At 42.1% G+C, this 15,028-nt stretch overlaps 2 protein-coding genes across 2 annotated transcripts in view; both read right to left on the reverse strand.

Moving 5' to 3' along the window:
• Window positions 1-169: 169 nt before the first annotated feature.
• On the reverse strand, window positions 170-5,326 carry LOC311062003 (peptidyl-prolyl cis-trans isomerase FKBP14-like). Its single transcript, XM_084080745.1, has 4 exons — window positions 4,983-5,326; window positions 4,470-4,621; window positions 2,503-2,630; window positions 170-1,791 (listed from the first exon to the last, which is right to left on the reverse strand). The coding sequence occupies exons 1-4, from the start codon at window positions 5,174-5,176 to the stop codon at window positions 1,633-1,635; spliced, it is 633 nt and encodes a 210-aa protein (XP_083936871.1). The 5' UTR covers window positions 5,177-5,326; the 3' UTR covers window positions 170-1,632.
• Window positions 5,327-6,212: 886 nt separating this feature from the next.
• The window catches only part of LOC311062002 (uncharacterized protein), an 11,490-nt gene continuing 2,674 nt past the window's right edge, over window positions 6,213-15,028 (reverse strand). The window contains exons 6-17 of the mRNA XM_084080744.1: window positions 13,794-13,865; window positions 13,355-13,417; window positions 13,173-13,199; window positions 13,031-13,075; window positions 12,780-12,815; window positions 12,543-12,623; window positions 11,908-12,004; window positions 11,530-11,669; window positions 10,711-10,830; window positions 9,599-9,728; window positions 7,802-7,904; window positions 6,213-7,113 (exon numbers count right to left, since the gene is read on the reverse strand). Coding sequence (XP_083936870.1) covers window positions 7,044-7,113; window positions 7,802-7,904; window positions 9,599-9,728; window positions 10,711-10,830; window positions 11,530-11,669; window positions 11,908-12,004; window positions 12,543-12,623; window positions 12,780-12,815; window positions 13,031-13,075; window positions 13,173-13,199; window positions 13,355-13,417; window positions 13,794-13,865 — 984 coding nt within the window. The 3' untranslated portion in view covers window positions 6,213-7,043. The remainder of the gene's footprint in view (window positions 7,114-7,801; window positions 7,905-9,598; window positions 9,729-10,710; window positions 10,831-11,529; window positions 11,670-11,907; window positions 12,005-12,542; window positions 12,624-12,779; window positions 12,816-13,030; window positions 13,076-13,172; window positions 13,200-13,354; window positions 13,418-13,793; window positions 13,866-15,028) is intronic.

Here is a 15,028-nt window from a genome sequence, read left to right on the forward strand (position 1 = left end):
ACAATGGGACAAGTGAATTCAGTCCACTGCCTGGTGGATTAGAGAACAGTAGTTTGTTTCCCCAGGAGTTGAGAACCTATTCCAGCACTAACAATTGTGAATACAGTGCCACCTACTGGTCAATTATGAAAAGTATTATGATGGTTCTGCCAGCAAATAAACCACTGTATTTTGTGTTTTGTTTAAAAAGCTCTCATGGTCATTTTATTGTTATCCACAGACATTGCAAAGATTCCTATAAAACTCACACATTCATTCATGGATACAGAATTGTCATATGTTATTACTATGACCTTGGACAGTCTAGTGTTAATTTGTGTACATGAATAAGTCTCACAAAACAGGAGAACGTTAGGTGGCTAATTAACAAATTGTCACGACTGTGTTAATCGTCACCATTTTTATGGCACATTGGGTTGAAATGATGTACATTTTATCATGCGGCTAAGTATAAATTTGCCTAAAATCACTTCATTCATTTACATTAAATGTGAAGGTATTGTGGGTAATACATAATGTATATCCATGAATCCACAAACATTCTCCAATACTTTGTTGAACAGGAGTTCGAAAGAGTCTCCTTGTAATACTATTGTGGACAGAGATATATGAATGATCATGTACAGTAATCAACAATCTGTTCAAGATGAGACTATTAACACATATCGTTGATTCTGTCTTTGGAGGGGACCTTCTCCTTTGGCATGTTGGGGAAATCAGAACAAAACTGCACTCGACTAAAACTATTAAAATAAAAAACTCAAACTAAATTAATCGGCTCATTAATTAAACACCCTGGTGTCCATATTCTGGGCATGTCATAATAGGCAAACATTAACCAAAAATAGCAGATCTACAAGCTCTCAGCGCTTCACATAGCTTTGTGTGCTTATAGAGTTCCTATTTTTGGCAAAGAGATTTGGTGTAGAGGGAAAAAAAGAAAGAAGAAGGGACCAAGTACGGACCCCTGTGGGATCCGGTCAATGAAGTACTGTATATAGGGTTTAAGTAGTTAAAGACAATGACAGAGACTCAAGTTATAGAGTGAAATCTTATTTCATTTTCTCCCAACAGCCATGTAACAGCTCATACATTCAAGTGATATTTCAAGCATGCACTCTAGAATGTAATGCAAAATTTATACAAAGTATAAATCTTTAGGAAAACATCAGCCTCCAACATTAGCTGCACTGGGGATGAAACAGGACACCATGAAATGATCTGAGTCTAGTTTCCTCTCTTTAGTAAACGCGTTGGGTGATGATGTTGGAATGATTTAGGAAATAGTACAACTGTGCTGCCGACTGCAGAGTATGCATCTCTAGAGCATGAAATATTCGTAACCACTTTCATAGCCGATCTACAAGCTCAAACACTATGTCTTGTAGATAATGTAGCTTACTTTAATAAGACCATTCAAGAGCACATACCTGTATTGAGGTATATGCTCTTGAAATGCAAAGATCTACCATGCTTGAATATCACTTTGAAACTTTCACACAAGAGTAAGTTCCAATCATACCAAATGCAACTGTCCAAAGAAGACCTTTTTAGATACAATGAGTTGAACATTTGACATGAAGAATTCTCATGACCAACGACAACGCAGAGCAAAGAGGACAAGGAGGGGGTTCAGAGTTCGTCGTGCTTGTATGTAAACTCTCTGGAGGATATGAAGCCGTCTTTGTTCTCGTCCTCTTTGGCGAAGATGTCCGCCGCCATGCTCTCATGGTGGGTGTCGTTGGGAGGGTAGCCGTGACGCTCAAACTCCTTCCTCAGGTACTCTTTCACCTGGTAAACAGAGGAACAGAATTGAGCTTTTCTCTACGAAAGGATAACATTAGAAATGCTTTGGTTGGCCCTCGGGTGGTGCAGGGGTCAAGTTCCTGCCCACCACAGCAAAGACTAGGGGCTGGAATGCTTCGCGGTGCCTCTGGCTTGGCCGGGCGTCCCAACAAACACGATTTGAGGAGGAGGGGGATCTCTGTGAGAAGGAAACTTAGATGGCTCGGTTGTTCAGTGGGGAGCAGAACTGGGTAGAATAGCGTATAGCTCCACGCGAGTCACATACTCCTGGGGTAAGATCGTGAGGATCTTACCCCGGTAGTACGAGACACGTGTGGAGCTACATACTATTCTATCCAGTGGCAAGGGAAAATAAGCGTACTAGCAGCGTCATGTGTATCAGAGTTCACACATGCTCGTGTACACCCTCATCCAACCAGTAGGGGACAGCAGTGACAAGACACTACAGTATAATAGCCTGGTTCCAGATGAATCTGCCATTGCAAAAAAAAAAATGCCCTCGGCAGATTAGGTCTGGCCCCTCTCAATAGAAATTGGATTTCTCTCCCTCCGAAGTTGTGAGGGACCAATCAGGGCCCAGTAGGCAAATATGGGGCAGGTTTATCACCAGGGGCATTTTTTTTTATTTGCCCCTCGGAAATGCAGATTCCACACAGAGATTCCAGACTGATATCTATGCAGCCTCTATGTCCTTACTTCTTGCTTGGAGAGTTTCCAGTCGTCGTTGAGGTCCATTTCCTGGAAGGACTCATGTGACCGTGGGCCGTTCCTGATCTCCATCACCTCGATGATGAAGGTGAGAGTGCTGTCTGGTGGGATCTTACCTGTCCACAGACAATACAGACACGTCAATGGAAGCCGACAGAATAACATTATTGAATGACTAAAAAACTGCTTTTATTAAGTAGCATAACATGATGAAAAATTATTTTACTACTAGATAATTAAAAAAAAAAAAATCTATATATATTATAGTAGAACAGAGTAAAACTGAAATAAAATGAGGGATATGAGGAATTATAAAAAGTATTTCCCATTAAATTCGTTTACATGCATTACCTGCAAACCTTAGTCTCCCAACACATTAAAAACACACAAACCAAGGTTTGTATCATTAATATTAATGGAGAACAGACAAACTAGAAAACAGCTGCTACTCAGAAGCAAACCTTCACCTCATTCACTTTGTTCTGACTTCTACAGTAAATCATTCATGCTGTTATTGTTAGGCCGAAGGTTAGTTAGTTAAATAAAGTTAGTTTAATGTTACATGGATAGGTGTTAGCTAGGGTTATGGTGCTGTATGCTTACCAGTGCTAAGCATAGTATTGTACAAGCTCCATGCTGGTCAGCTGATACAACAGAAATGCATTAAAACCTCATTCAGGCAGGCAGCCCTATCCAAAGGATAAAGCTTAGTCAGTGTATGAGGCATGCAACAATATACTGTAGATCAGACAAATTCTGGCCTGGTGGCCAATCGTGGCACAAAGGCAGATTTGTGACCCGCAGCTTCCTTCCTAAAATGAATTATTTATGGCCCACCAATATAGTAATGTGAAGACACTGACATTTCTGAGTTTTTAAATGAACATGGGCAGATAGACTATCTCTCAGTACTATGTGCAAGGATTCCTAACTGCTTGTTCCTTAAATTGCCTGGTTCTCAAGAGGAGAAAGAAAGGTTATTATTATTTTATTTTCATTTTTGCAGAGACCATTTCACACCGGTAACATTTGATTACACTGCCATTTGAACAAAATAAATTTGATTGGACTGTAAATAATAGCAATACAGTGCATGCCAATAACAAAAGTGGAACAAAAAGGCTGAATTATTTTGTTTTGTTCACAGCACAGATGAGTGGCTTACATTTGGCTAAACTGCCGACAAATTACTATTGATATTGCACTGATATTGTAGTTAAATCAAATTGTTGTAATGCAATGCATTTATATGTGACTTTCTTATGTTCCAAAGGTACTGTACAGTGTATGACAGGAGATGCAGTTGACCTTATAGCAAGCATATTCATGTTCTCAAATGTGGTCCACCCCTAGCCTGGTAAACCCTCCCTCCGGAAATCTCATTTCCATTTGATTCCTGGAATCAAATGGAAATGAGATTTCCGGAGGGAGGGTTTACCAGGCTAGTCCACCCCTGCTGTAGATCATTGGTTCTCTGGGGGGTCCCGAGATGACAGTAAAGTGACAATTTAAGGACTTTTAAGACCTACTAAGACTTTTTAACACCTAAAAAAAGAAGATAAGAAATGAAATGGAAAAAATATCATTACTGCATCAAAAGTAATCAACAAACTATACTATAAAAACTTGTCAAACATCGGCCAAATTGTCAAATAATATAAGAAAGAGGCAAACGTTTAAAAAATAGCTGATCTGCAAGCTCACAATGCCTCGCTGTGAGCTTGCATATCGTCTATTTTCACAATATTTATCTGTGGAACCGAGTCAAACCAAATGTAAAGCCTCGACTCCAACATTCCAAGTGCTTGTCAGGGTGGGGGGTCCTCAGTTTAAATATGATTATTTTGGGGGGCCACGGCCTGAAAAGGTTGAGAACCACTGCTGTAGAGATTAGATCTAGATATGTTTTATCATCATCAAGAAGGGGGTGAGAACAAGGTTGTGCTCAGGCCTACCTCTCCCCTCCTTCCCATAGGCCAAGGCTGGAGGGATGACGAGTCGTCTCTTCTCTCCAGAACACATGCCCTGGAGGCCCTTGTCCCAGCCCTTGATCACCTCTCTGATTCCTAGAGTAAACCACGCTGCCTGCTTGTCACCAGTTGTACGACTGGTGACACACACACACACACACACACACACACACACACACACACACACACACACACACACACACACACACGGCAGGTTTTAGTAAAATGACAAACTTTTAGTGAGCAAAACCAGCATCGTTCATCAGTTCTGTCTGACCAGTGAACACACATATTCTGTATTAAGCTAATTACACTATTAGTATAGTATAGTAGGCCTATAGTCCAGTGTTTCTCAATGTGGGGTCCCTCAGGCTTCATTGAGGGGGTCCCAAATGGACCCTTACAGCTGGTCTGTAACTCGGGAGTTATGGGGTCCTTGAAATTGAAATGAGAACCAATGCAATAGTCGAATCATCTCATTCATTCGACCAAACTTACCTGGAGTGGAACATCGTACCATTCTGGAAGTATCCCTCATTATGCACTAAGAGGATGTCTCCATACTTGGACTTGCGGTGACAGAGAAAGGGTTTGTAGAGGACCTCTATCTTCACCTCAGGCTCGGGCTGAGGGAGACCACTGACCAGGACCAGGACAGATGAGCTCAACCAGCTCAACACGGTCAGCAACATCCTGCCTACAGAGGAAACTCTGTCTGCAGCTCCTGAATGAACGGATCAATACTTGTTACAAAGTTGCAAATTAATCAATATCTGTTACAAACAAAGTAACAACTAGGAGGCTGCATTCAAGTTGCTTTCTACGTGGCAGCGACGTCGCATCCAGCGTTGCCATACTTTGTGAGAGAAATAAGCAATAAGTCTAAGAAAACAAGCCCAAAAGAGGCCACATGGGCACTTTAAGCCTATGCATCGGCTATTTGAAAATAGCTGATCAAGCTCACAACTTGTCGCTATTAAAAAAAAAACTTGAAAAAGTGCTAAATGTGTAATATTTTTGAAACATTATTCTAACAACACAATACACAAATCTGGTATGGGGGTCCCTGGGACAAAATATTTTCAGATGGTGGTCCACGGACAAAACTAATTTGGGGGTCCCTGACAGAAATTGTTTGAGAACCACTGGTTTCAACCATAATAAAAAAAGAAACCCATTGGAAAAAAGACCAAATAAGCAACTACACTTTAGAAACAAGCCCAAAAAAACGCAACTACCAATATTTACAACTAAGCAACTTTACAGAAAAACAAGCCCAAAGTCGCTTATAATAAGCGGACATGGCAACACTGCGTCTCATCCTACAAGTTGTTGCAGGAAGTTCTCCAATGATTGGCTACATTCTTTCTCATGCCGCGCCTCTCACCCCTCCCACTTCATCCACTGCAGTGATTCCTTTATCATTTCAAGGACCCCCAGTTTGATTGGCCTCTATGCATTTCAGCATTAGGCCACTGACCCCCATTTTGAGCCCCCCCCCCACCCGTTTTGGAGACCACAACTTGTAAAATGTTAATTTAACTCTGAGAGTGTACAAATGGATGGCATTTTACTATCAAACATTTAGCTGGAGATCCCCTGGAACCCATAGACGCTGAGAACCAGTGATCCAATGAATACAGAGAGGTGTTACTTTTAAAATGAAATCTTTATTAGGATCGATCAGTCAGCTGAAACTATCTTAAGTCATATATGAGTTAAAAACAGATTACCACCTAACTGGTTTTACAGTATGAAGCAGCTGCCTTAGTGTTTAAATGGACAGGAATTGATCTTCATGCTACTGCAACAATCACAAATGCTATATTTTGTTTTGCAATGCTACCAATAAAACATGCATTTGATTCTGGCTGCTACTGGAGATTTACAACATTCAGTTCACAAGATATACACACAACTGGCTAACACAACAAGCCACACTGCAGAGAAGCAAATCTTAGTATCCCAGGCATAGGCAACAATCGAAAGCAGTTTGCTGCGCACCAGCACATTATTCACATGCTATTTTATCTCTATTTTATTGCCGTCATAAATACACCATCATACATTTGAATAATATATCACACAGAAATAAACATTTACAAACTTCTAATTTGCATAATAAATATCACAGCCTCTTTGGAAATGAGCCACTTTAAGTTTCCTTCTCACTACAATGGAGTTATGAGGAACACAGTATATTTCTGAAGTAACAGTCAGCAAGTCATAGACATCACAGTTAGTGCAGTACAACCGGTATTTCATAGCCCATAGTTATTGGCCATGGCTAACAGTTCTGCAGCTATGAGTACAGCAGCAGATAAATTAGCATAAATTCATTTCCTGAGCCCAGTAGAGGTGTTCAGCCTCCACAGGTGTCACTCAAAGTTCATTCCCGTGATTATTCGTGGCTCAGAACACAGGAGATTCCTTTTAACAGTCCATCAGTTATGTTTTTCTTTTTGGGTGAGCTTCAGCACACACCTTAAGCAGTAAACCTGCCCAAGAACAAGGATTGGACACGCAGCAGCTTGTGTAACTGCCATTGTCTTCCTGGGCTCAGGTGTAGTACTTGCAACCAGTGGAGTCGATGAGGCAAGAGTCTGTGCATCGGAGCTGGCCAAAGGACCTGAATAACACAGACGCAGTCATTTACCTTACTCATGTATGTATGTATGTATGTATGTATGTATGTATGTATGTATGTATGTATGTATGTATGTATGTATGTATGTATGTATGTATGTATGTATGTATGTATGTATGTATGTATGTATGTATGTATGTACAATATGTATGTATGTAATAATAATTTAGTCCCCTTTAGTTGTTTTAGGGTGTTTGTCACTGAACATTTATTTGCACATACATTAAGTATGTCAGGTCTCTGCTCTATATTTTAAGTGTCTTGAGACAACTTGCTGTGTTTTGGCATTATAATAAAATTGAATTGAATTGAAATGAAATTGAATTGCATTTAACCCATCCTGACTATAAGAAGCAGTGGGCAAGTGCCATTTAATATTGCACCCGAGGAGCAGTTGGTTAAGTGTCTTGCTCAGAGACACTTTGACTCAGGGACACTTTGGGTGCGTTCGGAAATGCGCACCGGGAGCGCACTTGCCTATTAGTTTGAATTGGCCAGTGCGCTCAGTGCTATATTTACGAACGCACCCTTTGACACAGACTGGGTGTGCCGGGGGGGAAACTGACAACCTTCTGATTACTACATTTTCAGGTGTTTATGTGAATGAATACACATGCACATGCTTGTGTACGTGTGTATGTTTTCATTGTGTGAAAGACAGTGCACGCACCCAGGTAGATATGATTTGCAGGTCTGGTAACCAAAGTCCTTGCCATCACACTCTTCCATGCCGGCGTGCCTATAACCATCTCCACAGAACGCCCATTTACAGTCTGGATGGATAGAGGGAAGGAGATAAAGAGACCAGAGGGATGAGAGACATTACTAATTGCCTTGGCACTCCTGCAACTTACGTTGGCGCCAATGCAGCATTTCTTTCTGCTAATTTAATTGAGTTGAAAGGTAGAGTGTGAGACAGGTTGACACAAAGGGCAAGATTAATGAAGATGTGGTCAGGGTCTTGCTGTCCTTCTACTCTATGCCATGAGACATCACAATCTCAGCAGAAATATGAAAGGTCTGCAGTAGGCTTGAGTGGTATCCCTTTTTTGTACCATAATGCTGTGTATTCCTGACATAAACAGTTTAGATAAGGTATACACAGTGGTGTGTTCTACCGTGTTACGCTACATACGTAGTGTGACCTGCAGAACATTTTCGTAGCCAAGCGTAGCCATCCAAAAAACGTCCGAGAAAGCTTATCTGATACGCAGGAGGAGAGGCTGGGGGCAGCAAGAATGTAGACTTCAGTTCAAATAGCCGTTTTCATGTGATAATGTGGCATCTGAGGTGCAGGCTTAAGGTGACTTTGTACGGGCCCTTACAGTATGTGTGACTATTGTCTTGAGGTGATAATGACCGATGGCCGTTGGAGTTTTGAAGTAATTGACACATTAACTACTTAACAAATAGAGTGGTTATTTCATTCTGCGACAGCGCGTGTACCGCGCGCATGTGCGTGTGCTCGTGCCATGCTGGTGGGAGGGAATGATTATAGTATGCCCTCCGAAAAAACCTAGAACACACCACTGGGTATATGATATATGACTGTCATGGTCAGGGCCTCTGCCCCTCCCATTCCCTTCTCCGGTTTGTCCATGAGCTTTCTCCTGTGGGCTTCCTCATGCCCATTTGCCCTGAGTTCTCTCCTGCTGCGATCCCTGATTGCCATCAGTGAACTCACCTGTGGTTGCCAGCTGAGTCTGGTCTGGCTGACAAGCCAGAGACTATAAAGACTGTGTCTGAGACTGAGTCTCTGTATGTAGTAGTTGTGTCGTGTATCTTAGTTCTCAGTTGTAATGTTTATCTGATTCTACATTTATCAAGTGGAGTCTGCGTTGAGTGTTATTCAGTCTCCAGAGTTCCTTGTTTGGAGTTGAGTTCCTGCATTTTGGTCCTAACAACACCAGTCCCTGATAATGATTATTTGAGTATTTGTGTTAAACAAAATAAACAGAAATGCTGACCTTTTAGTGATAGAAGTCCTTGTAGCATGTGCAGTATGACATTGTCTAGCCTACAATGATGTGTCTAAAATGCGATTGGCTTTAGACAAGTCTGGCTGGGTTTGAATATGTATGGTCCATAGAATAATTAAAATAAGTGTCCTTTGATAGATTCAGCATGCCTTGCTGGAGGACCAAATGAGACTTGCTGCCGTGGTGGATACCGACACATCAGTGGGCTGAATGGTGATGACGTGTGGGTGGTGGCAGACAGACAGTTGAATAAAATCATATGGCTGTAAGATCTCATCTCAAGATAAAGTTGTATGTGTTAATATTTTCATGATTACATGTCTGTATCATCTGTCTTAAGCTGTCTAAATCATACCTTCAGGATTTCTTAATACCCACACAAACCTATTCTGCATAGGTTTTGCTGCATGAATGACATGAAGTAATGCGTGCGTGCATATGCGTGTCTGTGTGTGTGTGTGTGTGTGTGTGAGAGATCTGGAACTCACTGAGACAAGCATCTGTAACAATCTTGTTGCCGTCATCACACTCTTCTCCATGCTGGGCCTGGACCTTCCCGTCCCCACACACACCCACTCTCTCTGGAACCTTCTCGGTGGACTGGAATGGCTGGAATGGCTACGTTAACAGAAGACAAGCAGTGATTTACTGGATATCTTGTGGTTTGATAACTGGGGTGATTACAGTGGTGCTAGAATTACAATCAATTGTATTGTTCTTATAAGGAATTTGACATTGGCAGTTACTCTCTAGTTTCAGCACAGGAACCAGAAATATGGAAATATGAATCTACTCAATCTAGAAAAACTAGACAACAAAATGTGATGACTGTTAGTATGCAGTATGTATTTATAGAATCGATACACAAGTAAGACGCGCGAACGCTGGAAGCGAACGCAGCTCGAAAATAACAATAAGAAGAATAGAAAGGAATGAGCAATTACTTGCCATCCGGCCTGAAATATGCACAAATGGCATGGAATTCTTAGATATCCCAATAGATGAACTCGTGTAGATGCTTGTAGATGTGTTATTTTTGACTGTCGCTGCTATATTTTTCTCAGAGGAGTGTAATTAGTCACGCAGGGGCACAGGCGAATTTCAGCCACACTGTAGTGCATGCAGGCAATGAGAGCGTGAGTCACATGGGGGCAGCCAATGAGAGCGTGAGTGACATGGGGGCGCGGCTGCACACATACTGCACACAGACAGACAGACACACAAGCCGAGCCGAGTGTCATAGTATGCTCCACTTGGGCGGAGGCGCCTCCTTCCGCGTTCGCAATAATATTGTACTGAATACTGTGTTAAGTACAATGCTGTGATTAAAGAATGTAGTACTGGATACCAGCAATAGTGTTAATGTGCACTAGTGCTGTATGGTTTACAGAACAAGTATGATTCAGTTGTTAATGTTTGGTTCATAATAATAATAATAATAATAATAATAATAATTAATAATAATAATAAACTTTTCATACATAAAGCTCAAAGTACTTCACATTAAGAACAATGAACATAAATGAGCTCAGCACAATGCAGCTAATTGTTTGGATTTGATGTGGTTTGATTGGTTGGTGTAGTACAGTAGTTCCAGTACCTGTATGGGCTTCCATCCATCTTTATCTTTGAAGTAAAGGGACCGCTGGTCCTTTCTGAATGCAATGGCATTGTCTGTTTGCAGCTGGTCCAACTCCTCCTCGCTGTTCACCACAAAAATCTACACACAGACGCACATGTACGTGCACACACACACACACACACACACACACACACACACACACACACACACACACACACACACACACACACACACACACACACACATGCAAAAGAAAAGTAAAAATTAAGCGATTGCTGGTGAAACATCTTAAAACTCCCCCATGACTAATCTATGGACAATACCTAGGGTGCCAACTATATAAACACAGACTACATTTATATCCAAGCTAGGCTGTATCTATCAAATGCTCAGCCTTACTCTCATGGGCAGGGGGTGATAAAAGGACCAAGAGGGTGATAAGCTTGCTTGTTGACAGTAATGATAATGTAGTCAAAGTGTTGATCGAATGCTATTTTCTGTTGTCAACATCAGTATCCAAACTCGGGCCATGATGAATGCCCTGTTCAAAACTTTTAATCCCTATTTGAGTGGATCAGATTTGGATTCTGGGTAGTTCAAAACCCCAAAACAGGATTGGTATTACATTTAAATTCCGATCTGTGATAATAGAATTATCTCAGCCAACATTATGTGAATAAGAAATATAAGTTTGAACACCCAAAATCCAAATCTGGTCCACTCGGATGGGAATTAAAGGTTTTAAACTAAGGATAAACAAGGATTCAGCCTGACAGCAACAACGTGTTAGTTAGTTATGTGTATAATCTTTAGTGTTTTGTGTGGATGAGGTCTTACTGCAGGCACTTTGTTGCTATTAGCCCGTTGAGTAATGCTTCCATAGGGGGCGTTACTCGCCCCAGGAATGAACTCACAGTCACAGCGTCCAGGGGGTCCCGACATACCCTTCTCTCCCTTCTCCCCAACCAGGTAGAGACCTGCAGGGCACACCACACAACACAAACACACTGTAATGTTAGATGATCACCTGATAGCTGATATTACGGTATATTAGGAACTATAATAACAGACTGAGTATCAATGTGGAACATCTAGGGTTTGCAGCTGCATGTCTATGTGTGTGTGTGTGTGTGTGTGTGTGTGTGTGTGTGTGTGTGTGTGTGTGTGTGTGTGTGTGTGTGTGTGTGTGTGTGTGTGTGTGTGTGTGTGTGTTACCTGAGGCAGGTTGACCAGGGGGCCCAGGGTGGCCAGTGGGCCCTGCTTGTCCAGTGGGACCCATGGCCCCTGTCGATCCAGTGTGGCCTTTTGTGCCCTGTACAACCAGACAACAAAACACACGCACGCACGCACGCACACACACGTACACGCACACGCACGCACACACACAAACACACACACATACACATACACACAGAGAAGGTGACCTATATAGTACTGCCACTTGTGCATACCTGGGATACTCTAGTAGGGTGTGTTTGTGTGTGAAATGTGTGTGTGTGTATTCTTAGAGGATCTAAGACCCTGGGAGAGCCCTCTTCTCCTGTGGAGGTCTATAGTTAGCGCAGGAAGTCAAAAGGCTGTGCGACTGAATCAGCCTGCTTGGCAGTCTGCTCTTCTCAGTAGTCGTTTAGTGGTCAGTTTGGGGCTAATTAATGCTAGTGGGTGAAAGAGGGCCATGCCAGGATCTGTGTGAAATGTAAAAAATCTAATGTAAACGGGAAACAGATACACCCACCCCCCACCTACCTTTGCGCGCGCGCGCACACACACACACACACACACACACACACACACACACACACACACACACACACACACACACACACACACACACACACACACACACACACCTGTTTGCCTCTTTTTCCCGGTCGTCCAGTTGGCCCTCTCTTTCCCGAGACTCCTCCCTCTCCCTTTGGTCCCATCTCACCCTGGGAAAAGATGAGAAACGGTGAGATTCCCTCATTAACTAATCAATATCAATTACTGTACATGAAATGACATGATATATGAATTACACTACATTATCAATTACACACAGATACTGGTTTTAGAGTTCATTCAAAACAATTACATGAATTAACTACCTTCTGTCCAAGCATCCCAGGAAGACCAATGGACCCCTGAATAAAGGAGAGAGAGATGGAGAGAGAGAGAGAGAGAGAGAGAGAGAGAGAGAGAGAGAGAGAGAGAGAGAGAGAGAGAGAGAGAGAGAGAGAGAGAGAGAGAGAGAGAGAGAGAGAGAGAGAGAGAGAGAGAGGGAGGGAGAGTTAGGATCCAGGAATTTTCCAATGAACTTTCACTACTTTTACAGAAGAACACTGTTATCTCCACCGACCTTATCCCCCTTTGGTCCCGGTAGTCCGAGGTCACCCCGCCCTCCCTTTCAAGAATAAAGAGTGGAAAGGGATTGAAAGGTCAAACAAAGGTTAATAAAGTAATGACATTATGACTAACATGCCATACCATCATAAGCTTACTTTATCTCCTTTGTAGCCGGTCAAACCCTGACAATGACAAAACAAAATATATGTCAGTCGAACAATCATTAAAACAGTGAGGTATCGAGAGCATGGTATATGAATCTATGTACAGTACGTTAGTGACTGTTTAGACTTGTATGTGCGTGCGTGCGTGCGTGTGTTTTATATAAATGACTAACCTTTGTCCCTGGTGGTCCTCTCAACCCAGGCAATCCCATGAGCCCTGAGTCTCCTTTGTCTCCCTGAATAAAGTAAATACATGAAATTAAATTAAGTGCCACACAAGTAATCCCCCCATCTCCCTCTTCCTGTGTCTGTGAATTAGCATCCCTATTTTTCACAGAAATATACTGAATTTTCTAAAGCTCTAAAGCAAAAATGGCTGCTCCCTGTCTTAACCACTTTCAACCTGGCATCCCTATTTCAGGGATGTCATTATAGGTTAAAATATTCAGACATTTTCAAAAATATGAAAAATATTTTTTGCGAAAGTATAGCCCCCTGGTCTAAAAATATCGAAAGTAGCCACAACGTGACACGATGTGACCCATTGTGAGCTGGCAGATTTGCTGGATTTAAGTATACATAATATAATTTTATAAATAAATCAAAACTCACTTTGGGTCCATCTGGTCCAGGCCATCCCGGCAGTCCTTGTTTCCCTGGGAGACCTGGTGCTCCGGTGCGACCCTACAGCGACACAGTAGCCAATGAGAAGCCACGCAATTTACCACTACACAGGAAGTGATGTTAGTTACTATCCATTGTGCTGTTAAATGTAACATGAGCATCTACAGGTATGTAAAAACCTTGTTTAGATGTCAGTGGAGGATGGTTGATTGATTTTTGATGTGCTTTATTTAGTAAGACATGAGAACATCAGTGAGTACCATGTTTGTCAAGTGTGCACCTGCCATGGCAGATATTTGCTTGCGTTAGGCTCATGGCACCTCCAGACTGAGGTCTTAGCAATGAATGCTGGCATCACAAAACCACTCTTCCTTTGTGCAGCAACTGTCTACACTGGCCAATCTCCTCTTGCATACATTACACCAACAATGTCTAATCAATGTCAATATCAACTCCTGTAATACAATGTCTAATCAAAGTCAATCTTACCTCCTGTAATACAATTTCTAATCACAGTAAATGTTACGTCCCGTAATACAATATCTAATCAAATGTCAATCTTAACTCCTGTAATACAATTTCTAATCAACATTAATGTATCCTTCTGTAATACAATGTCAAATAAATGTCAATATCATCTCCCGTCTATTATAAAACTGATAGTTCCGGCACTTCCGACCCTTGAATATAGTTGGCTGAGCTGCGTTCGAAGCCGTTTATAAACACACACCTGCTTTATAACACACAACTGTGACCCCATGTGTCAGTATTAATAGCATGTTTACCGTTCAGGACCTTCCATGCATCACATAGCACTCCGCTCAACGTCGGGCCTAACAGCGCCCCTTAGCTGTTCTAAAATCACCATGGCCTGTTGGAGCTTATTGCTTTAATCAACATCAACATCACATCCTTTAAGATTGATTAGGGCCAAGGAAGACTTAGGATACAGGTGCTATTCTGACTCCCCCATCCCCACCCGCTGGAATGAGAAGATCCAAATACGCTGCACAATAACCGCTAACCGCACAGTCAGCCTCCTAGAACACCTGCAGAAGTAGCATGGATCCTGCCATTCCATGCTCTCATTTAGCTGCCTGTCAAAGAAGCAGCGGCCTCCAGAGCCAGCAGACCCTTGCTGCTGTGCAGAGAGTGATTTATCACAGGGAGAGTTGAAGCACTTAGGAAGATTAGAGTGGTGCAGTGCTGGACGGACCCGATCA

The sequence above is a fragment of the Gymnoscopelus microlampas genome, assembly GCF_963454915.1.
Source record: "Gymnoscopelus microlampas genome assembly, chromosome: 15".
Classification (NCBI taxonomy): Eukaryota; Metazoa; Chordata; class Actinopteri; order Myctophiformes; family Myctophidae; genus Gymnoscopelus; species Gymnoscopelus microlampas.